At 42.3% G+C, this 25,376-nt stretch overlaps 1 protein-coding gene across 1 annotated transcript in view; it reads left to right on the top strand.

Moving 5' to 3' along the window:
* The window catches only part of ADAM33 (ADAM metallopeptidase domain 33), a 40,862-nt gene extending 19,151 nt beyond the window's left edge, over positions 1–21,711 (top strand). The window contains exons 5-14 of the mRNA XM_075186683.1: positions 9,678–9,754; positions 10,450–10,603; positions 13,717–13,770; positions 16,063–16,134; positions 16,232–16,401; positions 17,704–17,788; positions 18,304–18,440; positions 19,674–19,779; positions 20,110–20,155; positions 20,728–21,711. Of these exons, the coding sequence (XP_075042784.1) occupies positions 9,678–9,754; positions 10,450–10,603; positions 13,717–13,770; positions 16,063–16,134; positions 16,232–16,401; positions 17,704–17,788; positions 18,304–18,440; positions 19,674–19,779; positions 20,110–20,155; positions 20,728–20,840 (1,014 nt within the window). The 3' untranslated portion in view covers positions 20,841–21,711. The remainder of the gene's footprint in view (positions 1–9,677; positions 9,755–10,449; positions 10,604–13,716; positions 13,771–16,062; positions 16,135–16,231; positions 16,402–17,703; positions 17,789–18,303; positions 18,441–19,673; positions 19,780–20,109; positions 20,156–20,727) is intronic.
* Positions 21,712–25,376: the final 3,665 nt, after the last annotated feature.

Here is a 25,376-nt window from a genome sequence, read left to right as displayed (position 1 = left end):
CCACCCCTCCCTCTAGAATGTATGATCTCGCGGGCATGGTCCTCTCTACCTATTGTCCCATGTCTGTCTACTGTCTGATTCCTTTGTACGTCCTGCCATGTATTTTGCTGCACTCTGTGTGAGTAATACTATGGGGATAGCATTAGTCACACTCATCTGTGCTACTAATATGTAGGGATGAGCGCACTCGGATTTCTGAAATCCGAGCCCACCCGAACGTTGCGGATCCGAGTCGGATCCGAGACAGATCCGGGTATTGGCGCCAAATTCAAAAGTGAAACTGAGGCTCTGACTCATAATCCCGTTGTCGGATCTCGCGATACTCGGATCCTATAAATTCCCCGCTAGTCGCCGCCATCTTCACTCGGGCATTGATCAGGGTAGAGGGAGGGTGTGTTAGGTGGTCCTCTGTGCTGTTTAGTTCTGTGCTGTTTAGTTCTGTGCTGTGCTGTGCTGTTTAGTGCTGTGCTGTTTAGTGCTGTGCTGTGCTGTGCTGTGCTGTGCTGTGCTGTGCTGTGCTGTGCTGTGTTCTGCAGTATCAGTCCAGTGGTGCTGTGTGCTGTGCTCTGTCCTTCTGAGGTCAGTGGTGCTGCTGGGTCCTGTGCTGTGTCCTGTTCAGTCCAGTGGTGCTGTGTCCTGTGCTCTGTGCTTCTAAGGGCATAGTTATTTCCCCAATATTCCCCTGTGTTTAAAAAAATAAAAAAAAGTTTTTTTAAAAAATACCAAAAACTACTTTAATATTTTTTAATTACCACAAAATTTTCACAACCAATCCTGCAGTATAAGCCCATTGGTACTGCAATATTACCAAGTTCACACATTCAGCAGTAAAAGTCCAGTGGTACTGCAATATTACAAAGTTTACACATTCTGCAGTATCAGTCCAGTGGTGCTGTGTCCTGTGCTCTGTCCTGCTGAGTTCCGTAGTGCTGCTGGGTCCTGTGCCGTGTCCTGTTCAGTCCAGTGGTGCTGTGTCCTGTGCTCTGTGCTTCTAAGGGCATAGTTATTTCCCCACTATTCCCAAGGTTTTTAAAAATAAAAAAAAAGTAAAAAAAAATAAAAAATTTAAAAAAAAAAAAAAATAATAATTATAACCAAATTTGCAAAACCAATCCAGCAGTATAAGTCCATTGGTACTGCAATATTACCAAGTTCACACATTCTGCAGTATCTTGTGCTACATATAATGGAGACCAAAAATTTGGAGGATAAAGTAGGGAAAGATCAAGACCCACTTCCTCCTAATGCTGAAGCTGCTGCCACTAGTCATGACATAGACGATGAAATGCCATCAACGTCGTCTTCCAAGCCCGATGCCCAATCTCCTAGTACCGGGCATGTAAAATCCAAAAAGCCCAAGTTAAGAAAAAGTAGCAAAAAGAGAAACTTAAAATCATCTGAGGAGAAACGTAAAGTTGCCAATATGCCATTTACGACACGGAGTGGCAAGGAACAGCTTAGGCCCTGGCCCGTGTTCATGACTAGTGGTTCAGCTTCACCCACGGATCTTAGCCCTCCTCCTCCTCCCCCCCCCCCTACAAAAAATTGAAGAGAGTTATGCTGTCAGCAACAAAACAGCAAACAACTCTGCCTTCTAAAGAGAAATTATCACAAATCCCCAAGGCGAGTCCAAGGGTGTTGGTGGTTGTCAAGCCTGACCTTCCCATCACTGTACGGGAAGAGGTGGCTCGGGAGGAGGCTATTGATGATGTAGCTGGTGCTGTGGAGGAACTTGATGATGAGGATGGTGATGTGGTTATTGTAAATGAGGCACCAGGGGGGGAAACAGCTGATGTCCATGGGATGAAAAAGCCCATCGTCATGCCTGGTCAGAAGACCAAAAAATGCACCTCTTCGGTCTGGAGTTATTTTTATCCAAATCCAGACAATCAATGTATGGCAATATGTAGCTTATGTAAAGCTCAAATAAGCAGGGGTAAGGATCTTGCCCACCTAGGAACATCCTCCCTTATACGTCACCTGAATAACCTTCATAGTTCAGTGGTTAGTTCAGGAACTGGGGCTAGGACCCTCATCGGTACAGGGACACCTAAATCCCGTGGTCCAGTTGGATACACACCAGCAACACCCTCCTCGTCAACTTCCTCCACAATCTCCATCAGATTCAGTCCTGCAGCCCAAGTCAGCAGCCAGACTGAGTCCTCCTCAATACGGGATTCATCCGAGGAATCCTGCAGCGGTACGCCTACTACTGCCACTGCTGCTGTTGCTGCTGTTAGTCGGTCATCTTCCCAGAGGGGAAGTCGTAAGACCGCTAAGTCTTTCACCAAACAATTGACCGTCCAACAGTCGTTTGCCATGACCACCAAATACGATAGTAGTCACCCTATTGCAAAGCGTATAACTGCGGCTGTAACTGCAATGTTGGTGTTAGACGTGCGCCCGGTGTCCGCCATCAGTGGAGTGGGATTTAGAGGGTTGATGGAGGTATTGTGTCCCCGGTACCAAATCCCCTCGAGATTCCACTTCACTAGGCAGGCGATACCAAAAATGTACAGAGAAGTACGATCAAGTGTCCTCAGTGCTCTTAAAAATGCGGTTGTACCCACTGTCCACTTAACCACGGACATGTGGACAAGTGGTTCTGGGCAAACGAAGGACTATATGACTGTGACAGCCCACTGGGTAGATGCATCCCCTTCCGCAGCAACAGCAACAGCTGCATCAGTAGCAGCATCTACAAAATGGCTGCTCATGCAAAGGCAGGCAACATTGTGCATTACAGGCTTTAATAAGAGGCACAACGCTGACAACATATTAGAGAAAATGAGGGAAATTATCTCCCAGTGGCTTACCCCACTTAGACTCTCATGGGGATTTGTGGTGTCAGACAATGCCAGTAACATTGTGCGGGCATTAAATATGGGCAATTTCCAGCACGTCCCATGTTTTGCCCACACCATTAATTTGGTGGTGCAGCATTACCTCAAGAGTGACAGGGGTGTGCAGGAGATGCTTGCGGTGGCCCGCAAAATTGCTGGACACTTTCGGCATTCAGCCAGTGCCTACCGCAGACTAGAGGCACATCAAAAAAGCTTGAACCTGCCCTGCCATCACCTCAAACAAGAGGTTGTGACGCGCTGGAACTCCACCCTCTATATGCTGCAGAGGATGGAGGAGCAGCAAAAGGACATTCAGGCCTACACAGCCACCTACGACATAGGCAAAGGAGTGGGGATGCGCCTGAGTCAAGCGCAGTGGGACTGATTTCCGTGTTGTGCAAGGTTCTGCAGCCATTTGAACTTGCCACACGAGAAGTCAGTTCCGACACTGCCAGCTTGAGTCAGGTCATTCCCCTGATCAGGCTGTTGCAGAAGCAGCTGGAGAAAGTGAGGGAGGAGCTGGTAAGCCATTGCGATTACAGCAAGCATGTAGCTCTTGTGGATGTAGCCCTTCGTACGCTTTGCCAGGATCCGAGGGTGGTCACTCTTTTAAAGTCAGAGGAATACATTCTGGCCACCGTGCTCGATCCTCGGTTTAAAGCGTATGTTGTGTCTCTGTTTCCGGCGGACACAAATCTACAGCGGTGCAAAGACCTGCTGGTCAGGAGATTGTCCTCTGAAGAGGACCGTGACATGCCAACAGCTCCACCCTCATTTTCTTCCACATCTATGGCTGCGAGGAAAAAGCTCAGTTTTCCCAAAAGAGGCACTGGCGGGGATGCTGATAACATCTGGTCCGGACTGAAGGACCTGCCAACCATTGCAGACATGTCTACTCTCGCTGCATTGGATGCTGTGACAATAGAAAAAATTGTGGATGATTACTTTGCTGACACCATCCAAGTAGACATGTCAGACAGTCCATATTGTTACTGGCAGGAAAAAAAGGCAGTTTGGAAGCCCCTGTACAAACTGGCTCTATTTTACCTGAGTTGTCCCCCCTCCAGTGTGTACTCGGAAAGAGTTTTTAGTGCAGCGGGGAACCTGGTCAGTGAGCGGCGAAGGAGGTTGCTTCCTCACAACGTTGAAAAAATGATGTTTATAAAAATGAATAATCAATTCCTCAATGAAGTATAGCACTGCCCTCCAGATACTACAGAGGGACCTGTGGTTGTGGAGTCCAGCGGGGACGAATTGATAATGTGTGATGAGGAGGAAGTACACACTGTAGGGGGAGAGGAATCAGAGGTTGAGGATGAGGACGACATCTTGCCTCAGTAGAGCCTGTTTAGTCTGTACAGGGAGAGATGAATAGCTTTTTTGGTGTGGGGGCCCAAACAAACCAATCATTTCAGTCAAAGTTGTTTGGTAGGCCCTGTCGCTGAAATGATTGGTTTGTTAAAGTGTGCATGTCCTATTTCAACAACAGACCTCTCAACTGCAGCTCATCCCTCCTCTGCGGGGATAATGTCTCCTGTGCTCTGACACGTCACTCTGTGTACTCTCAGCCTCAGGATCTGACACTACAGCTACCATGCCTCTTGTAGCAGCCCTCACTCCAGGGCCTCTTCCATGTGCAGTGTCCCCCTCTCTCTTGGGTTCACTATAGTGGCATGGAGTTCTCCCCCTCATCCAGGGCACACATTCCTTGCCCTGGCTCAGTCACCACGCTCAGACTTCCAGGCAATGCTGGGGGAGCCTGGGAGCTTCCACCCCAGGTCCCCAGCTACAACTCTCCTCTCCTGTGTCTTCTCTCTCTTTCTGACACTTTAAAGATCGTGCCTTTAAATGAAAAAGTCAGTCTTCATTGCACGACTATGTGCAAGTGCAACAGGGACATTTTTTTGGGTTTACAAAGTCAAACAATAACACTACGACCCTGTCTGTCTGGGGTCTGTCAATGACGAATTGTCTGGAGCATGTTTGGAGGAGGTATTGTGGCCCCGGTATCAAATTGGGTACCGGGGCCACCCCACTATGCAGTCCAGATACTTGTTTGGTGGAATTCCGACACGTGGAGGGTTTTTAAATTATATTGTGGCCTCGGTACCAAATTGTGTACCGGGGCCACCACACTACGCAGTCAAGATACTTGTTTGGTGGAATTCAGACCAGTTGAGGGTTTTATTATTATATTGTGTGGACCACTCTATCTATACCACACTACAACTCTATACCACTCTATTTCCTACTTTAATTCTATTTAATTCTATTTCCTACTTTAATTCTATCACTAATTAATTACCATAAAGAGGAACAAAAAAAACCAATTTTACCAAAAGTATAATATGACTTAGACTTACAAACACTACACTTTAAAGATCGTGCCTTTAAATGAAAAAGTCAGTCTTCATTGCACGACTATGTGCAACAGGGACATTTTTTTGGGTTTACAAAGTCAAACAATAACACTACGACCCTGTCTGTCTGGGATCTGTCAATGACGAATTGTCTGGAGCATGTTTGGAGGAGGTATTGTGGCCCCGGTACCAAATTGTGTACCGGGGCCACCACACTACGCAGTCAAGATAGATAGATGCGTATTGCGTATCATAGATAAAGTACATTCAGTGGTGTGGGGCAAATTGAAAAATATTCCAAATGCACTGACATTATCAAAAACAAGAGGTTGTCACACGCTAAAACTCCAACATGTATATGATGGAGAGGATGGAGGAGCAGCCGTATGTGTAGTGTAATGCAGATCTGTTGAAGGTTTTTTATATATTTTATTGTGGTGCCCAGTGCCCACTCCTCTACGCAGTCCAGATACATTTATTGGTGCGAATCATAAAAGTTCAGGGTTTTTAATATATATTGTGGTGACCCACTCCTCTACGCAGTCCAGGTACATTTATTGGTGCGAATCATAAAAGTTCAGGGTTTTTAATATATATTGTGGTGACCCACTCCTCTACGCAGTCCAGGTACATTTATTGGTGCGAATCATAAAAGTTCAGGGTTTTTAATAGATATTGTGGTGACCCACTCCTCTACGCAGTCCAGATACATTTATTGGTGCGAATCATAAAAGTTCAGGGTTTTTAATATATATTGTGGTGACCCACTCCTCTACGCAGTCCAGGTACATTTATTGGTGCGAATCATAAAAGTTCAGGGTTTTTAATATATATTGTGGTGACCCACTCCTCTACGCAGTCCAGGTACATTTATTGGTGCGAATCATAAAAGTTCAGGGTTTTTAATAGATATTGTGGTTACCCACTCCTCTACGCAGTCCAGATACATTTATTGGTGCGAATCATAAAAGTTCAGGGTTTTTAATATATATTGTGGTGACCCACTCCTCTACGCAGTCCAGGTACATTTATTGGTGCGAATCATAAAAGTTCAGGGTTTTTAATATATATTGTGGTGACCCACTCCTCTACGCAGTCCAGGTACATTTATTGGTGCGAATCATAAAAGTTCAGGGTTTTTAATAGATATTGTGGTGACCCACTCCTCTACGCAGTCCAGATACATTTATTGGTGCGAATCATAAAAGTTCAGGGTTTTTAATATATATTGTGGTGACCCACTCCTCTACGCAGTCCAGGTACATTTATTGGTGCGAATCATAAAAGTTCAGGGTTTTTAATATATATTGTGGTGACCCACTCCTCTACGCAGTCCAGGTACATTTATTGGTGCGAATCATAAAAGTTCAGGGTTTTTAATAGATATTGTGGTGACCCACTCCTCTACGCAGTCCAGGTACATTTATTGGTGCGAATCATAAAAGTTCAGGGTTTTTAATATATCTTGTGGTGACCCACTCCTCTACGCAGTCCAGGTACATTTATTGGTGCGATTCATAAAAGTTCAGGGTTTTTAATATATATTGTGGTGACCCACTCCTCTACGCAGTCCAGGTACATTTATTGGTGCGAATCATAAAAGTTCAGGGTTTTTAATAGATATTGTGGTGACCCACTCCTCTACGCAGTCCAGGTACATTTATTGGTGCGAATCATAAAAGTTCAGGGTTTTTAATATATATTGTGGTGACCCACTCCTCTACGCAGTCCAGGTACATTTATTGGTGCGAATCATAAAAGTTCAGGGTTTTTAATATATATTGTGGTGACCCACTCCTCTACGCAGTCCAGGTACATTTATTGGTGCGATTCATAAAAGTTCAGGGTTTTTAATATATATTGTGGTGACCCACTCCTCTACGCAGTCCAGGTACATTTATTGGTGCGAATCATAAAAGTTCAGGGTTTTTAATAGATATTGTGGTGACCCACTCCTCTACGCAGTCCAGGTACATTTATTGGTGCGAATCATAAAAGTTCAGGGTTTTTAATATATATTGTGGTGACCCACTCCTCTACGCAGTCCAGGTACATTTATTGGTGCGATTCATAAAAGTTCAGGGTTTTTAATATATATTGTGGTGACCCACTCCTCTACGCAGTCCAGGTACATTTATTGGTGCGATTCATAAAAGTTCAGGGTTTTTAATATATATTGTGGTGACCCACTCCTCTACGCAGTCCAGGTACATTTATTGGTGCGAATCATAAAAGTTCAGGGTTTTTAATAGATATTGTGGTGACCCACTCCTCTACGCAGTCCAGGTACAATTATTGGTGCGAATCATAAAAGTTCAGGGTTTTTAAGATATTGTGGTGACCCACTCCTCTACGCAGTCCAGGTACAATTATTGGTGCGAATCATAAAAGTTCAGGGTTTTTAATATATATTGTGGTGACCCACTCCTCTACGCAGTCCAGAAAGATACCTTGTTGCAACGTTTTGGACTAATAACTATATTGTGAGGTGTTCAGAATACACTGTAAATTAGTGGAAATGCTTGTTATTGAATGTTATTGAGGTTAATAATAGCCTAGGAGTGAAAATAAGCCCAAAAACTTGATTTTTAAACTTTTTATGTTTTTTTCAAAAAAAATCCGAATCCAATACCTTAAATCCGAACCGAGACCTTTCGTCAAGTGTTTTGCGAGACAAATCCGAACCTCAAAAATAACGAAAATCCGGATCCAAAACACAAAACACGAGACCTCAAAAGTCGCCGGTGCACATCCCTACTAATATGTATTACCTCTTCTATTTGTGACTTATTTCTGTAATTAGCGCTACGGAATCTGTGGTGCCTTAGAAATAAATAAGTAATAATGATAATAATAATGATAATAATAATAATAATAATAATACAAACAGGATATTTTTTTATCATTATCCAATCTCTCCAGAGATAAACCTGGTTTTAAAAAACAAGTCTCGCCCCAATTTATCAGCGATACTCTTCTGCCTGGGCGACAGTGGCTCTGAATTGTAAGGGTTAACGTACATTCCACTGGGCCGGTCTCTGTAGATATGTGTGAGCCGAACTAGCCAGATCGCACATGTTTATTTATGCTTTTACTTCCACATAAAAAAAAACCAAAAAGCACCAAAAAACCCCAGAAATGTTTAAAAAATTAAATTATTTAAAAAGTATAAAACCTTTAAACATTAAAACAAATTCTCTATTCAAAGAATAAAGCATTTTTCAAATAATCTTCATTGTTCTTGACATCCTAAGATGGCAGAGCAGGTATTGTGCAGGTACCACTGTGATTCTTATTGTTGGCGGTAACACTTTTATTGTGTAAAGTAAATGCCCCATTGTCCTTTTTAGAAGTCACCCCTTAGTTCTTCATTACGTTGCGTTCCTCACTCCTGGGGGTAAATGTATTAAGCTCCAATTTTTGCAAATCGTTGATATTCGGCAGTGTGTTTAAAGGAAAGTTTTGCCTTTAAACACATTGCCGCTTTAAATTTTGCTGACAAATATTGTGGATTCGCAAAAATCGTAGCTTAATACATTTACCCCCTGGTGTCATTCACACGATGCTTATTCCAGAACTAAACACATTTATCACAACTTAAATACCAAACTAATTTCCTACAATATGATATGCCTTTAATTAGGAAGAGTCATCTATCCATACATGTGACGGTGATTTTATGCTAACTTCCTGACTGGAGGCGAACATTATGATCTGTCTCAGGGGCTTGTACTATGTGTACTGTGGCACCATGACACAATGAGCTTACACTGATAATACCCAGTGACTTTTATCAGGTAAACTTGTGTTATATGTGATAACCACTGGTGTTAGCATCATCATCAGGTATTTATATAGCGCCACTAATTCCGCAGCGCTGTACAGAGAACTCATTCACATCAGTCCCTGCCCCCATTGGAGCTTACAATCTAAATCCCTTAACATACACACACAGGCAGAGACAGACTAAGGTCAATTTTGATAGCAGCCAATTAACCTACCAGTATGTTTTTGGAGTGTGGGAAGAAACCGGAGCACCCGGAGGAAACCCACGCAAGCACGGGGAGAACATAAAAACTCCACACAGATAAGGCCATGGTCGGGAATCGAACTCATGACCCCAGTGCTGTGAGGCAGAAGTGCTAACCACTGAGCCACCGTGCTGCCCTAGCATGAACCCATTCCTGTGTAGCACATTACACTAGTATGTGTGATTTGTGGCCTGGAGCTACCCCAATAGGTATCACCACCAGCTGTTGTATAAAGGGCCACAGGACATACCATGCAAGCTCTGACAGGTAACGATGCATCCTAGGTCCCTTCTCTGTTACATCCCCAACAGGCTCCATGTATGTCTTAGTGACAGCGCTCAGCCATCACACACTTTATATTAACCATTTCTTCTTCACTCTCAGCGTCTTGTCATCTTTCCTCACATTTACACTGGCTCAGGACACATCTTATCTGCTCCTAGGCTCACTGTTGTTACACGGGGACGGTGGATGGCGTGACTGGATCATCGGTCTCTGTGTGCACGTGTCACGGTCTCAGGTGAGACTTTCTCATGTATATCTGTGGTAGTGAAGCCTCACAGGCGCAATTCTCTGTCCCTGGTAAGTTCGGACGTAAGTCCGTCTGCGCAGCGTATGTTGCGTTGAATAGTTCAGCGCACGGTCAGAAACGGAGTTTACACCACTGAACGCAACTGCATCCTGTTCATGTCTGAATACAGATGATGCTTACGGCTGCCTACGACTTGATATTTGAAAATTGATGTTTATATAAATGATTATAGTGATAACTGTTATTTTATTTTAGGATGAAATAAAAGTTTTATGTGTTCTGATGTTATATTGTACATACGTTTGTGCGTATACTTCAGTCTGTTCTATGTGTCTTCATACAGCAAGTACTGTTTAGACACAGAGGACTTACACGCAGATTAAAATTGAAATATATCTTGAAATCCTTGGTTTTGAATATGGTCGGAAATACGCACAAGTTCCGCACACTTTTTTAATCCAATCCAAGCTGTGTCCGGACATGACTCAGGTCGAACGTGAAAGGACTCCGTTATCTCTTGGTTATACCGTTATCAGAAGTCTGCTGCAGCATGTGATCACTGGGAAATGACATATTCTGTAAAATAAATGGTAGCGTTTAATATTCACCTCATTAACATATTAATCCAAGATTAAAGTTCATCATTACCATCATGAAGAGTAACGTGCATCTGTATGTTTCAGTGGCTATATAACCATCGGGGATGAAATTTACAGCATTGACCCTATCGCTCCTCCTGAGTCACAAGAGTATGTGATTACCAACCTCCGGAAGAGACACCTACCGTCCAGCGCACGTAACCGGCCACGTCGCTCCCTGAGCTTCAGCAGGAGAGAGGTGGAAAATATTATTTCATTTGTGTAGTATTTTTTAGTATTATGAATGAGGCCCCTGCTAGCTTAAATAATAAGAGTGTAAGAAGTCATTGTTCACATATTACACCACAAATCTGCAGTGGTGCTTCAAAATCTTTGAGCCCTGTATAGAATTGTCTATATTTCTGCATAACTGTGACCTTAAATGTGTTCAGATCTTCATCTAAGTCATAAATATGGATAAAGAGAACTCAATAAATCTAGTAGCACATATAAGTGTGTAGCTTTTAATTCATTTATTGATCTAAATGATCCAACATTAAATGTCTTGGAAATAGTATGTGACCCCCCATGCTTTCAGTAATTGGTGTGACCCCCTTGAGCAGCAATGACTTCAATCGAACGTTTACATTAATTGTTGATCAGTCATTCACATCGGCTTGGAGGAATTTTAGAACATTCCTCCTTACAGAACAGCTTCAACACGTGGATATTGGTCAGCTTTCTTGTATGGACAGTCCATTTCTGGTCCTGTCACAACATTTCAATTGGTTTAAAGTCAGGGCTTTGACTCGACCATTCCAAAACACAAAATTTCTTCTGTTTCAACCTTTTTTTTTTTTAGACTGACTTGTGAGGTTAATCAAACAAAAGAAAGTTGTTGTTTGGTGCTCACAAACAATAGATAAATCACTATGTGTCGGCATATACATAAACAAGAATTTTGGGCACAATATAGTTATATTGGGGTTAAGCTCACCTGCCAGCATCAAGGCATCTCCTGTAGGTGAGTCCCTAAGCTAGTGATACACATTTATATTAAGGGTGTCACATTTAAAAACCTCCATCTTATAAAGGTAGAGGGCCAAGAACCGATCCTGGCATGACATCGACAGGTATGGGAAGAGGGGGGAGAAGTAAACTCATACCTGTGGAGGACAGTGTCATGGAGGTCAATGCAATGGAGTGTTTGCAAGAGAAGAGGGTGGTCATTAGTATCAAAGGCAGCAGAGAGGATGAGAAGTACAAGAACAGAGAAGTGAGCCTTAGATTTACAATGAAAAGATTGTGGGTGACTTTGGTGTGGACCGTTTCAGTGGAGAGAGTGAAAGTCAGATTGAAATGGATCAGAGAGGGAGTGAGAGAAGAGGAAGGAGGTGAGACAGTTGTAAGTAGTCCACTCAAGATTTTTGGAAGCGAGGGGAAGGAGGGAGATAGGGCAGTAATTAGCGATAGACAGAGTCAAGGGAAGGTTTTTTGAGTATCAGGGAGACAAGGGCATGTTTGAAGGAGGAGGTAAAGGTGCCAGAGGAGAGGAATAGGTTGAGGACGTGAGCAAGGTAGAAGCAGACCACAGGAGAGAGAGAGGGAGTGGAGGAGTTGAGAGAGGATTGGGTGGAGGCGGCAGGTACGTGCTTCATCCTTAGAGACCAGGAGGAAGGTGGAGAGGAGGAGTGGGCTAAAGGGGGAGGGTGGCACTGGGGAGAGAAGAGAAGTAACTGATGTGAGGAGATGTTTTGACATATGGACTTGATCTTAGAGGTAAAATAGGTGGTAAGCCAAGAGCAGAGAGTTAGGAGGAGAGAGTAAGGGAGTGAGGGCAGAGGAGGGAGTTGAAAGTGGCTAGAGGCAATGAGGTTTGGAGGACTGGTAGGAAATGAGAGCTTTAAAGTACGGAACTGTTTAGAGAGTGATAGGGCAAAACTGTAAGAGAAGATATTAATTTGAAGTAGAGTAAAGCTGCGTGAGAGTGTGACTTCAGTGGTACAGGAGCATTTTTGTAGGTATCAGGTAAGTGAAGTGTGCTATGACTGGGTTTGGGATTAACAAAGGCTATTAGTGACAGCCTGGGCAAGAAGTGGTGGTAATGGGGAAAAGAAGGGAGTCCAGAGGAGGATAATGTAGTAGAGTCAACGGCAACAAGGCTGCATCTGGGAAGGGTAACTTTAGGGAAGGAGAGAGGTAAGAGGGTTGGGCAGATGGTAAAGGAGAGGAGATGGTGGTCAGAGAGAAAGAAAGGGAAGTTGTTGAAGTCAGAGATAGAACAGAGGTGGGAAAAGACCTGATAAAGTGAATGGCCACCACTTTGGGAGGAGAGGAGATCCATTGAGGAGACCCGATTGTCATTCCATTGATTGACACTGTTTAATCTAATTATCACCTTAACTGAACTGAGAGGTTCACATACTTTTTCCGGCAAAGACATTTAATGTTGGATCATTTTATCAATAAATGTCTAATAGTTTATCTTTTGTGTGTTATTTGCTTTATTGGGTTCTGTTTATCTATTTTAATGACTTAGTTGAAGATCTGAACACATTTAAGTAGAAATTCTAAAGGGCTCACAAACTTTCTAGTACAACTGTATAGAACAAGTTCTTTCAGCTCAATAAGGGTCATTTAAACATTTGGTGGTACAGGTGCTGTTTTATTTATCTCTTTGGCCCTCATGTCTCACTTTATGCTGGCTCTTAGGGAATGCACATGGGTGCTAGCACCTGTGCTGGTGCAATGCTTTCATTGTAGGAGACCAGTGCATTGGACATTCTAAATGCAGACTGGCTGCAGTAATACAATTTATTTTGTGGTTAAATGCAAAATAGAGATATTATTCAGCGCAAGCAGAATATCTTAATGACTTCCGCAACAGCACATTTAGTACGTTGTTCTTTAGTTATGAGGTGGCCACAGAGCACTGATTTAAGTTTTCCATTACTTCTTGCAGAGGTGGTGATTAAACACTGACCAGTATTGCCAATAAAACACATTTTACGCCATCTAAGAGCAAAACATTCACAAACGTGCATCAATATCCACAATTTGATGTAATCAAAATTAAAAATTGTCACTCATTTGCCAACGTGGACATTTCCATCACAGACTATAGTTCCACTAATAAAAACGTAATCCGTCTCTATGGACGCACTTTCGCGGGCATGCGCATGTGTATGCAAGCAAACCGCAATGTGCCTCCAATATTTCCATTATATAAATTACATTCAATATCTCTTTACACTTCGTGAGGGGTTCATTCCTCAGTCATTACCTCCAAGGAACCATTATTATTGTGGGCAGGAGATTGTGTGTGTTATTAAAATGAACAATGTCTCGTATGTGTAATCTCATTTGTATCAGGATCAGCGACAGTCCTACAACATTGAGCTCTTCCTGGTTGCGGACATGAAGGAGGTATGAAACTTTCTGTCCGGCTCTAGACTCCTATATTTCTTGAAACTTTTTCTTTCTAATTACCATCCTATCTCCCTGCTTCCTTTCATCCAAGCTTCCCAAACAGGTTGTCTACAAACGTCTGACCTCCATTCTCTCATCTCACTCCCTCCTTGACTCACTCCAGTCCGGATTTTGCACCCTCCACTCACTCGAAACTGCTCTCACTAAGATCACTAATGACCTTTTCTTCACCAAATCTAAGGGACACTTCTCCCTTCTTATCCTTCTCGACTTTTCTGCTGCCTTCGATACCATTCCCCATTCCCTCCTTTTTCAAATTCTCCAATCTATTGACCTCTGTAAAACTGTCCTCTCCTAAATTTTCCTCTTACCTCATCAACTGTTCCTTTTCAGTCTCTACATCCAATTCCACCTCCCCCTCTTCCTTTACCTGTCGGAGTCCCCCAAGGATGCGTTCTTGGTCCCCTGCTCTTCTACACCTAGTCCCTTGGTGACAAATCAGCTTATTTGTCCTCCAGTATCACCTGTATGCTGCTGACACCCAAATCTATCTGCCCTCTCCTGACCGCTCCTTTTCCTTTATGTCTCATGTCTCCTGCTGTCTCTTGGCCATCTCATCTTGGATGTTTCTTAAACTCAATATTTAAAATGACTGAAATAATCCTCTCTCCCCCCTCCAGGGCTTCCTCATCTTCCCCCCTTTGTCTTCCTGTTGATAATACTACTCTCTTCTCCATCCCTCAAGTCACTGCCTGCTGGTTATCCTTGATTCCTCCCGCTCCTTCAAACCTCACATTCAGTCGCTCTCCAACTCCTGCCGCCTACACCTCTGGAATATATCCACGATACATCTTTTTCTCACCACAGAAGCCACCAAAACTCTTATTCGCTCCCTTATCATCTCTCGCCTTAATAACTGTAACCTCCTTCTCTCTGGCCTTCCCAGCTCCCACCTTGCCCTCTCAAGTCTATCCTGATTGCTGCTGCCTGCCTTATTTTTCTCTCCCACCATTCTGTCTCTGCTGTCCTTCTCTGTCAGTCCCTACATTGGCTCCCCATGCCCTACAGAATTAAATTTACACTCCTCACCCTCACCAACAAAGCTCTCAACCAATCCTCCGCCCCCATTTCTCCAACCTCATCTCTATCCACACACCTTTCTGCCCCCTCTGCTCTGCCACTGACTGCTGCCTCACTGCCATACTGATTACCTCTTCCCACACCCACCTCCAGGACTTTCCCCACCTGTGAAACGATCTCCTATGCCCTATCAGGTTAGCCTCTACTCCCCAAGGCTTCAGGCAAGTCCATAAAACTCACTTCTTTATTCAAGCCTATTTACCCTACTTTTCACTCCTTTGCCTCGACTATCACCTTCACTCCCACATTCAGTACCCCCTATTTGTGACTTCCCCTTCCCTTTAGTATGTAAGTTCTCACGAGCAGGGACCTATTTTCTCGTGTTCTAATTCTACTATTCCGCCACCTTCTATACCTCTAGGCTGCTGCTCTAGCCCTCTCTTCTTGGGTCCAGACGTACTTCAGATTGGACATTACCATCACTCTCACTGACCGACCCTTAAATAACTTGATCTGCATTACCCAGTTATCTGTGTGTAACTTATTTCATCAGTAGGTCTGGTCTTTGTATTCTTTTGTATTTCATGTTTTATGTAACATTTTATGGACCTTTGCTGTCTATTTATTGTATACTGCTGTTAACGTCATGTACGGCGCTGTAGACCTTTTGTGGCACCGTATAAATAAAATATAATAATAATCATTCACAGATATATAACGATAAAGATCCTGTTAGTGGCAAGCAAATACCAAGCTCGGCCTTTAATCATAAAGTATTAAACGAGGGAAAGGCAGTATAGGTATAATAACAAAGACCCATTGACCAAAAAAGGACAAAGGCAACAATAGGATCAGAAATAGAATGTAGACTTGTGTAAGATTCTAACAAATTCTAAAATACTTTTTTCTCCCTTGTTACTTCGTAAGTAAATAATAATAAATCTTGCTACATATGTAAGTTTTTATGCCCCTGTTTTTAGTGGGAGCCACGCCATATTGTTCCAGCAATCGGGATGGTTTAGCTTCACTCCCTTAACTATAGATATATCAATCAACTCAGAACAATGGAAATGAAGAGATGTTACTATAAGAAGAATCCAAACATGAATAAATTTCTGGAGATTGGGGGATATGTAGCTATGAGTTGTCTCTGTCATATTATATAGAAGATTAATACTTCAAAATCTCATAGTTCTTCCACTTCCGCAGTTTCAGCGTCATGGAGAGGAGCTCCAGAGGACCAGACACCATCTCATCTCTGTGGCTCATCACCTTAACCAGGTACAGCCATGTTCTCCACAAGAGAGGCCAACATTTAACAGTTCATGAAGATTCTCTGAATCTGACTGGAGAGTATGTGTAAATTTTATTTTTCTAGATATTTTCAAAGATCAACTTCCAGGTCTTCCTTGTGGGGGTTGAAATCTGGACACAAAAAAATCAAGCGGTTGTATCAGATGCAGCTTCCACCACCCTGCAGAGGTTCTTGAGGTGGAGGGTAGAGGACTTGCTGCCTCGCAAACATCACGATAACGTCCAGCTCATTAGGTTTGTGTTATCAGCTGGCAGAGTCTTGTAAATGTATGATGGTCATGTCTGTGTGTCCTATGTCTGTATTGAATGTAATGGAATTGTATTATGTATTATGATCATGTCCAGTGGTCAGGTCATGTTAGGGGTGTAGTGTCCTATGTCTGTATAGAGTGTAATAGAATTGTATTATGATCATGTCCAGTGGTCAGGTCATGTTGGGGGTGTAGTGTCCTATGTCTGTATAGAGTGTAATAGAATTGTATTATGATCATGTCCAGTGGTCAGGTCATGTTGGGGGTGTAGTGTCCTATGTCTGTATACAGTGTAATAGAATTGTATTATGATCATGTCCAGTGGTCAGGTCATGTTGGGGGTGTAGTGTCCTATGTCTGTATAGAGTGTAATAGAATTGTATTATGATCATGTCCAGTGGTCAGGTCATGTTGGGGGTGTAGTGTCCTATGTCTGTATAGAGTGTAATATAATTGTATTATGATCATGTCCAGTGGTCAGGTCATGTTGGAGGTGTAGTGTATTCTGTGTGTATAGTGTGTAATAGAATTGTATTATGATCATGTCCAGTGGTCAGTTCATGTTGGAGGTGTAGTGTCCTCTGTATGTATAGTGTGTAATAGAATTGTATTATGATCATGTCCAGTGATCAGGTCATGTTGGGGGTGTAGTGTCCTATGTCTGTATACAGTGTAATAGAATTGCATTATGATCATGTCCAGTGGTCAGGTCATGTTGGGGGTGTAGTGTCCTATGTCTGTATTGAATGTAATGGAATTGTATTATGATCATGTCCAGTGGTCAGGTCATGTTAGGGGTGTAGTGTCCTATGTCTGTATAGAGTGTAATAAAATTGTATTATGATCATGTCCAGTGGTCAGGTCATGTTGGGGGTGTAGTGTCCTATGTCTGTATAGAGTGTAATAGAATTGTATTATGATCATGTCCAGTGGTCAGGTCATGTTGGGGGTATAGTGTCCTATGTCTGTATAGAGTGTAATAGAATTGTATTATGATCATGTCCAGTGGTCAGGTCATGTTGGGGGTATAGTGTCCTATGTCTGTATACAGTGTAATAGAATTGTAGTATGATCATGTCCAGTGGTCAGGTCATGTTGGGGGTCCAGTGTCCTATGTCTGTATAGTGTGTAATAGAATTGTATTATGATCATGTCCAGTGGTCAGGTCATGTTGGGGGTGCAGTGTCCTATGTCTGTATACAATGCACTACTCACAGATTACATGCTAATTAGCAACATGGCCTTGGATTTTGATGTGCTCACTATATGTCCTCCTCTCACACAGCGGTGACCACTTCAAGAACCACGCTCTCGGGGAGGCATTTGTGGCCAAGATGTGTACAAAGTCTCAGAGCGGTGGAATCATTAAGGTTAATAAATATATGTTATGTATGATGACACCAACATCTGACTGCAGGAAATTCTCCCTTATAAAATATGTATGTGCACATATCAGTGACCAAATTGGAGAGATGTGACCATTCGAAGTGGAGGCAGACAGCGGTCATCGTTTGACGAGAATTATGGACATAACCATGGAATCACATTTGTTTTAGGTTGAAGTTGTCTACACACTCAATGATTTTATGAATCTATTTGGAATTTGCTTAGTTATGATCATTTCATTCACCAGATATCAGTTCTAGAAGATCACATTTCTTGTCAGTATCATTGCAAGAGCCTAGAAAATGTGATTTTATTGCAAAACACTTTCCAGGGAACGAGACAACCCATGGGGGGGGGGGGGGCGGGGTATTTCCCTATAAGAACATAACAAGATGTCTGTGACACGTTCTCAGACAGCTGATTACAGACAACAAGATCACATTGGTCTCTTTACGTATGGACACCTCAGCTCACTCGTGTAGTGATTGTCTTTCTGCAGGACACAGGTCTCAGTGCCAGAGAACTCGCCAAGTATGTCGCACATGAGATGGGCCATAACCTGGGGATGAGTCACGATACAGAGAATTGTTACTGTCCTGCAGCCAGAGGGAAATGTCTGTTATCCGGACGCACTGGGTAAGTAGACGACCTCCAGAACCAGGGGATTCCCATAGGGCTCTCCAGAAATATGTCTAAGGAGTCTCACGTATATGGGGGATTGTGCTCAACATATTCCACAGCGCTGTACAGTTGTATGACTCTAGGGCATTAGTTGGTAGGATAATGGAAAAAAAAAATAATTTGATACAAGAATGATATAAGATCCATCATGACGAGATTGTCCAAATCTTACAGTAAAAATAAAATTCCATAACCTCTGTTACCTCTCAAAAGCTAAGCTTGATAGGAAATAATATCCACAATGCATGAAAACAGGATCATTGATCCCTTTGTGGAGCACAAGGGCCATTCATATAGATATTCAGCACTCTAGGGAGAAAGCAGAACAGAGCTTGTACAAAAAAATAATAGGACCCCTCAATGTCCATGCATTGTAATTGGAGGCTCCCATCACTACACTGTGCTGCTGGGGACCCTGCTCCTTCCACTATATAACTATCAGTCTGTGGCTTCCGGCTGCCTCCATTCCCCTCCTTACATCATGTCACTGCCCCTGTCACATGCAGCCCTGTCCTCACTAACACATCACTCATCTCCTGATATACTCTGTGCTGCTGGGGATCATGCTCCTTCTACTACATAACTCTCAGTCTGTGGCTTCCTGCTGCCTCCATTCCCCTCCTCACATCATGTCACTGCCCCTGTCACATGCAGCCCTGTCCTCACTAACACATCACTCATCATCTGATTTACTCTGTGCTGCTGGTGGACCCTGTTCCTTCTACTATATAACTCTCAGTCATGTCCTCACTGATTTCCTGAAATGCTCTGTCCTGAGCATTGTGATGATCTGATTGGACGAATATTGTTCTATCTCCACCCACTTCAAATAGGTGATGAGCAGGACATGAAAAGTGATAATATAAAGATGCTCTTCCCTGGCCAAATGTACATTTAAAAGAAAGGCCACACTTTTTTTATTGCCCAGTATTCTGGAATTTCCAGGACACACCTGAATTCTGGCTAGGTCTCCCGGAATGGAGCCCATTCTCCTGCGTTCTGTCCACTTTTTAGTAAAGTTGTTGAATTGGGGGCCCCTGTGACACGATTCGTGGTGAAACGTGTCATATTGGCTCAAAAATGGCCCCCGTCGCGCTCACAGGTTACCTCCCGTGTCAGGAGGGACTAATATTGCCACATAAGGGGGGTTCTAGTCTCCCCATCTATACGTTTTTGTTTTCTCCTCAGTTCCAACATGAATGACATGTTCAGTGACTGCAGCCATCACTCCCTCAGCCGATTCCTGCAAGATAAGGACGTCTCCTGCCTAAAAGACAGACCGGACATGTACATAGTGAGTCTTCCTTACATTGTAATTGTGTATTGTATGTGGTGCTAAGTGCCTCAGTGATGTCACTAGTTTCTGGTGGACTCCATGAGATCATGAGAGATTAGAGGAAGGGACTACAAAGTTGTATGATAGGTCAGGGTGGTGTTTGATTTGTTTGGGTGAAGGAGAAAGTAGAAGAATCAGAAGTCGTGGCCCCATATATGAGATCCTGAGCACATGTATATGACTGAAATTCATTATTCTCTAATGTATATAAATTGTTTACTCCGTTAATGTATCTCATATTGTATAATATATTACATGGTCAGAGACTAAAACAACATTTTTTTTTAGGATGAACCTGTGCTACAGAGTCACCCATACGAGGTTCTTGAAATCAGTAAGTCTCGTTCGTTAATTTCCCAACCATTATAAACATATTGCTGTGTTACTTACAGAACATATTCTGTGTGTTCTCCAGCATGTTATTGGCTGATTTACAGAATATATTATGTGTGTTCTCCAGCATGTTATTGAGTGACTGACAGAACATATTCTGTGTTCTCCAGCATGTTATTGAATGACTGACAGAACATATTCTGTGTGTTCTGCAGCATGTTATTGAGTGACTGCCAGAACATATTCTGTGTGCTCTCCAGCATGTTATTGAGTGACTGACAGAACATATTCTGTGTTCTCCAACATATTATTGAATGACTGACAGAACATATTCTGTGTGTTCTCCAGCATGTTATTGAGTGACTGCCAGAACATATTCTGTGTGCTCTCCAGCATGTTATTGAGTGACTGACAGAACATATTCTGTGTGCTCTCCAGCATGTTATTGAGTGACTGACAGAACATATTCTGTGTGCTCTCCAGCATGTTATTGAGTGACTAATAGAACATATTCTATGTGCTCTCCAGCATGTTATTGAGTGACTAATAGAACATATTCTATGTGCTCTCCAGTTGGAAAGGTCTCGATATTCCTCTGCCTGGTTGTCATCATCTTGACTCTGATCCTTATTTGGAAGACAAAGATTTGTAAGCCATTGATGCCCATGTTCCCGGTGTTCTCATGAGATGGATCTGACTGTGTCCTGGCTGTATCCTGTGGAGAATTGAGGGACGATCCACTGATAACACAATATACCTCACACCTCAGCCACTTACCTGTCCAGAGACCTCTGCTGGTCAGTCTTTAGTTCCACTCACCAACCACCTGAGCACATTAGATCGGTGATCAGTATCTCAGTGTACCAGGTGTGGGATGGACAGAGTTGGAGACCTGTGGTACGGGCAGAATCTGCTGAGAGGGGACCACGCTGCATGACCTCCTGAGCAACTGTACAGACAATGTCCGGGCATTAATGATATTTCATTGTATTGGAGGGAGTTCAGTGTCTTGAGAGTCAGGGATTGAATGTCTCAGGAATTATTTGGTCCAATAGAGTCTTTTAAATTGGAAGGATTCTGTATTGTAACATGAATACGTCACCTACCTCACCTACCTCTATAGTAGGATATAACGTACACGCATCTCTTGCACAATATAATACCAGTCAGTAACCTCAATGTTTATATGCTCTGCTAACAGCAACGCAACGCTGAGGCCGTAACACACAGATATAAAGATGATTCTTGTCTACACCTCCTTTATATGACCAGTAATGTATGGGCATAATTCCTGTATTATATGTATATTCCGAATGAATATTGTAATATATTACACTAATAGTTACCAAACCATTCTCTGTCCCTGGAAATTAGGGAAACTTGGTAAGTATGTATTAAGATGTAAGAGTATGATGAAAACAGGGAATCCTAATACAGTATAATTATGCTGGAGGAATGGAAGAAACATTCATAACTTCATGGATGAAGCACATGGATGATGCCTTACAGACAAAGAAAGATTTACTACAATAAAACATCAATGTTTCTGCCTGTGAATTGTACCATATTCTGTCTTTTTACATTTTACTGCTTGTGCTGTATTGTGTCTCTGTCATATTGTCTGGTTATATCACTCCAGAATCTGAACGAACAGAGGATAATGAGAAATTAAATCAAAGGAGAAACTTAGCATGCAATATGTGTCATGATCAGCAGAGGGCAGTATTCAGTAACTCAGGGGGCATGATTCACCAGGTATCTGCCATGGTCATTCACACTGACCGGGACATATGGCAGTAAGCACAGCCCTGTCTGCTGTGTCTTGGAATGTAAAAGACACTTATTACAGATAATGATTTTGGTGAGTGAACGGGGCGAGGAAGGGGTGTTTTGCTGTAGTCAATGTACAGAAAGTGACCTGTTTTTCTGCCGTATCTCTTGCTCCAGTTCCAGGGCTAGTCTAAGTCCTGATCAGTAGTGATGACAGTCTCCTATACATGCTATAACATGTGTTTGCAATCTGGACCAACTGTAAACATGTATTTTATATTCACTAGACATTGAGAACATCCTAATAAATGTATTCATGGGGAAAACAAATTATTAAAACAAATCATTTTTTTTACTGTTTTATCAGTAATATTAATAGTATTAACAGGTGACACTTTTAATATTTTGTGTGGACGCTCTTTTGTGACTTTATAATCCAGGTATTGGACTTATCTTGCAGCGTCTTGTGCAGTAGACCGGAGCCCATTTATGTTACCCTCAGAATACATTTCTTGATGATTCAGGTCCAGAGTCTCCAACTCGGGTCCTCAAATTCCCCAACAGGACCTGTTGTGTTGTTGGTTTCTTTAGTCGTGCTCTAACCTATTAGGCTGGGTTAATAATTACCCCCCTGTTCTCAAAAACAGAAAATCAGAAAACATGAGCTGTTGGGGGCACTTGAGGACTGGATTTGGGAAGCTTTGAACTAATGGGAATGAGATTAGTTATATTTTAGTTTGCATGGTACAGATAGTGGTGATATTTGTGACTGTGAGGATTTATAAAGAGATTTCCCTGGGAATGACACAAGAACTGAGCTGAGCGCACGGATATAACAGAGGGACAGAAGGGGATATGAGAGTGATCACTACACCCTTATTTACAAACTGCACCCAACGCATAGTCCCCTGAACACTGGTCAGTTTGCGCTTAATGTGGGGAAATGTTTCCACGGACTCGACCTGCGCCTGTGAGTGCAGAGAGGAGGAACACTCTGGTGTTTAGCGATGTTAAGGAGATGCTCCATTCCTTAGTTACACTTTATCATTACAATACGATAATGTAACTGTATGATTCACCATTATATACCTGCCAGCTGTCCCAATACTGTAATAAAGGTAGGGCTTAGCCAAACGTGAGTGGGGTTTAGCTAAAATTGCAGATTTGTGGGTGAAGTTTGGTTGGAATGGGGATACGTCCCTATTTTATCCTGATTTCATAATTCTAAATGTTGGATGGCATCACTGTTTTGCTTGTAGTACCAAATAGGGTGGCCCAGGCTGAAAGTACAAGCATTGGTTATTCTTTTGGGAGGGGGGAACGGAGGTCACGCTGTCAGTTTCATTAATTAATTTATTAATAACGGGGATTCAACTGGATTTTTGTGAATTAATGACATTTCCGTAATGTGAGTTACATAGCAGTGGGATAATTAAGCACTACGACATCTGGTGGTAAACATACGGTACTGCATGTAAAACAGTTAACCCCTTCGCTGCTAAGCTTATTTTGGCACTTTTTGGGCTGGTCACATTCCAACATCAATATCAGTAACTTGTCTGCACCCACACAAATGATACATTTCTTTCCCAGGAGACGATGAGTTATCAGAAAATACCATTAGTTTGTTTTTTCCTCCTGTCACTGCAAAGACACCAATATTGCCAAAAATGTTACTGCAATTGCAAGAAAGGAAACTAAAGTCAAATGTGTGGGGATTTTTTTCTAAACACCACCAAGAAATACTTTGTGGGTCTGGCTTTGGCATCAGTCCACCTTTCCAAAAATAAAAGAAAACATCAGGACAGTACACGTAATTTTTCATGATAAAACCTGCACTTGAAAACTATAATGCATTTGTTTTTATTTTGCTGGTTTGCACGGACAACTCCCATGTGATGAGGCTAAATTATTTACAATCACATATTGCTGCAATTTAACATGAACCAAACAATGCAGCGGCTGAGTGATACTGCGCTACCACGTTGTGTTATCGCTGGCTGTACTGTATAACGCAAGCAAAACAGCTCTATCGCTGCCAAAAACACCCATTGTCACCGGCAACCCTCTGATAAATATTATTGTGAGGGAGGAAAACTACAGATAAAGCAATTACATCTGATCTACTTAAGAAAGGTTCAGTCACAGAGACGACTACAGAAATGTACCATGGTACAGTCACACAGACTATTATACAAATGTACCATGGTACAGTCACACAGACTATTATACAAATGTACCATGGTACAGTCACACAGACTGTTATAGAATGTACCATGGTACAGTCATACAGACTGTTATACAAATGTACCATGGTACAGTCACACAGACTATTATACAAATGTACCATGGTACAGTCACACAGACTATTATACAAATGTACCATGGTACAGTCACACAGACTATTATACAAATGTACCATGGTACAGTCACACAGACTATTATACAAATGTACCATGGTACAGTCACACAGACTGTTATACAAATGTACCATGGTACAGTCACACAGACTATTATACAAATGTACCATGGTACAGTCACACAGACTATTATAGAATGTATCATGGTACAGTCACACAGACTATTATAGAATGTACCATGGTACAGTCACACAGACTATTATACAAATGTACCATGGTACAGTCACACAGACTATTATAGAATGTACCATGGTACAGTCACACAGACTATTATACAAATGTACCATGGTACAGTCACACAGACTATTATACAAATGTACCATGGTACAGTCACACAGACTATTATACAAATGTACCATGGTACAGTCACACAGACTATTATAGAATGTACCATGGTACAGTCACACAGACTATTATACAAATGTACCATGGTACAGTCACACAGACTATTATACAAATGTACCATGGTACAGTCACACAGACTGTTATAGAATGTACCATGGTACAGTCACACAGACTATTATAGAATTTATCATGGTACAGTCACACAGACTGTTATACAAATGTACCATGGTACAGTCACACAGACTGTTATACAAATGCGCCATCATACACAGTGTGGACTTGTGTTTCACCTGTTGTCAGCTGCTGTATCAAAATATATTAAATAAATAATAAAAATCATAACTTGTAGCAAACACAACTTTCACGGACAGGACACCAATAGAAACATTTCAGTAAAGGGGAACCTGAGTTCCAGCTTATGCATCTCTGAATCCTGCACACGTTACAAGTTACTTCCTGCACCATGTTATGTGTCAGACACGACTTACACTGCCAGAGACTGGTCCACCTTCCACTTTCTCAACCCTTTGGATAGGTCGTATACTCATCTCTCCGCAGTCCATGTGTCCCTATCTATAACAGACTACATCCTAGTGGACACCCTGATCACACAGGTCCAATATGCATCCATGGGAGACAATTTTGATCACGCTCCGGTATACGATTCAATACTACATCTCCTCTCAA

This window comes from Mixophyes fleayi, chromosome 1, assembly GCF_038048845.1.
Source record: "Mixophyes fleayi isolate aMixFle1 chromosome 1, aMixFle1.hap1, whole genome shotgun sequence".
Taxonomy (NCBI): Eukaryota; Metazoa; Chordata; class Amphibia; order Anura; family Limnodynastidae; genus Mixophyes; species Mixophyes fleayi.
The sequence above is the reverse complement of the archived record's forward strand: the minus strand, read 5'-3'. Positions and strand labels throughout refer to the sequence as shown.